General features: G+C 54.1%; 1 protein-coding gene across 1 annotated transcript; it reads right to left on the bottom strand.

Annotated features, from left to right (window-relative positions):
* Positions 1-6: 6 nt before the first annotated feature.
* Positions 7-1,209, bottom strand: LOC107199631 (histone-lysine N-methyltransferase 2B-like; the record flags this gene model as incomplete). The annotated part of the gene is made up of 1 exon (XM_015616945.1): positions 7-1,209. A coding segment is annotated over one exon (270 nt), but the record flags the coding sequence as incomplete, so codon positions are not given.
* Positions 1,210-1,213: the final 4 nt, after the last annotated feature.

Below are 1,213 nucleotides of genomic sequence, written 5' to 3'. Positions count from 1 at the left end.
ACTCCTGGTTGACCACCATGATTCCTGGTTGACCACCATGATCCTTGGTTGATCTTCAGGACTCTTGGCCAACCACCAGTTGATCTCCACAACTCTTGGTTGACCACCATCGTTCTTGGTTGACCACCATGATTCTAGGTTGATCTCCAGGACTCTTGGTTGACCACCACAACTCCTGGTTGACCAACAGAACTCTCGGTTGACCACCATGATTCTTGGCTGACCACCACAACTCTTGGCTGACCACCACAACTCCTGGTTGACCACCATGATCCTTGGTTGACCACCAAAACTCTTGGTTGATCTCCACAACTCTTGGCCGACCACCACAACTCTTCGTTGACCACCATCATTCTTGGTTGACCACCACAACTCTTGGTTGACCACCATGATCCTTGGTTGACCACAACTCTTGGTTGACCACCACAACTCTTGGTTGGCCCCAATGACTCCTGGTTGACCACCACAACACCTGGTTGACCATCATGATTCCTGGTTGACCACCACAACTCTTGGTTGACCACCATGATCCTTGGTTGACCACCAAAACTCTTGGTTGATCTCCACAACTCTTGGTTGACCACCACAACTCTTGGTTGAGCACCATGATCCTTGGTTGACCACAACTCTTGGTTGACCACCACAACTCCTGGTTGACCACCACGATCCTTGGTTGACCACAACTCTTGGTTGACCACCACAACTCCTGGTTGACCACCATGATCCTTGGTTGACCACAACTCTTGGTTGACCACCACAACTCTCGATTGACCACCACAACTCCCGATTGACCACCCCAACTCTCAATTAACCCCTACAACATCTACCCAACCACCAAACCTCACCACCACCACCACCAACACCACCAACCCACCACACCCCACCTCAACAAACATCTCCAGAACCTCCCCGAACCCCCAAAAAAAACCACCCGGCTTTTCAATTGAGGAACCGCCGGCACCGCCGGGCGCCGCAGTTGCAGGGCAGCTTGGCCGCCGGTTCCTCGATGGGGAACTTGTAGTCGTAGGTGAGCTCCTCGCCGCGCAGGATGCGGCGCAGGGCGAAGATGACGATGCGTTTGTGACCTTCCACGTGGATGACGCGCGAGTAGCAGTTGGGCTCGCACGAGTGGTTGATGAAGCGCGCGGCGCTGCCGTGCATGGTGGCGTCCACCACCTCGGCCTCGTCGATGCGGAACATGTAACAGCCGATG

This window comes from Parus major, unplaced genomic scaffold (assembly GCF_001522545.3).
Source record: "Parus major isolate Abel unplaced genomic scaffold, Parus_major1.1 Scaffold1525, whole genome shotgun sequence".
Taxonomy (NCBI): Eukaryota; Metazoa; Chordata; class Aves; order Passeriformes; family Paridae; genus Parus; species Parus major.
This window is presented reverse-complemented; position numbering and strand designations above follow the sequence as displayed.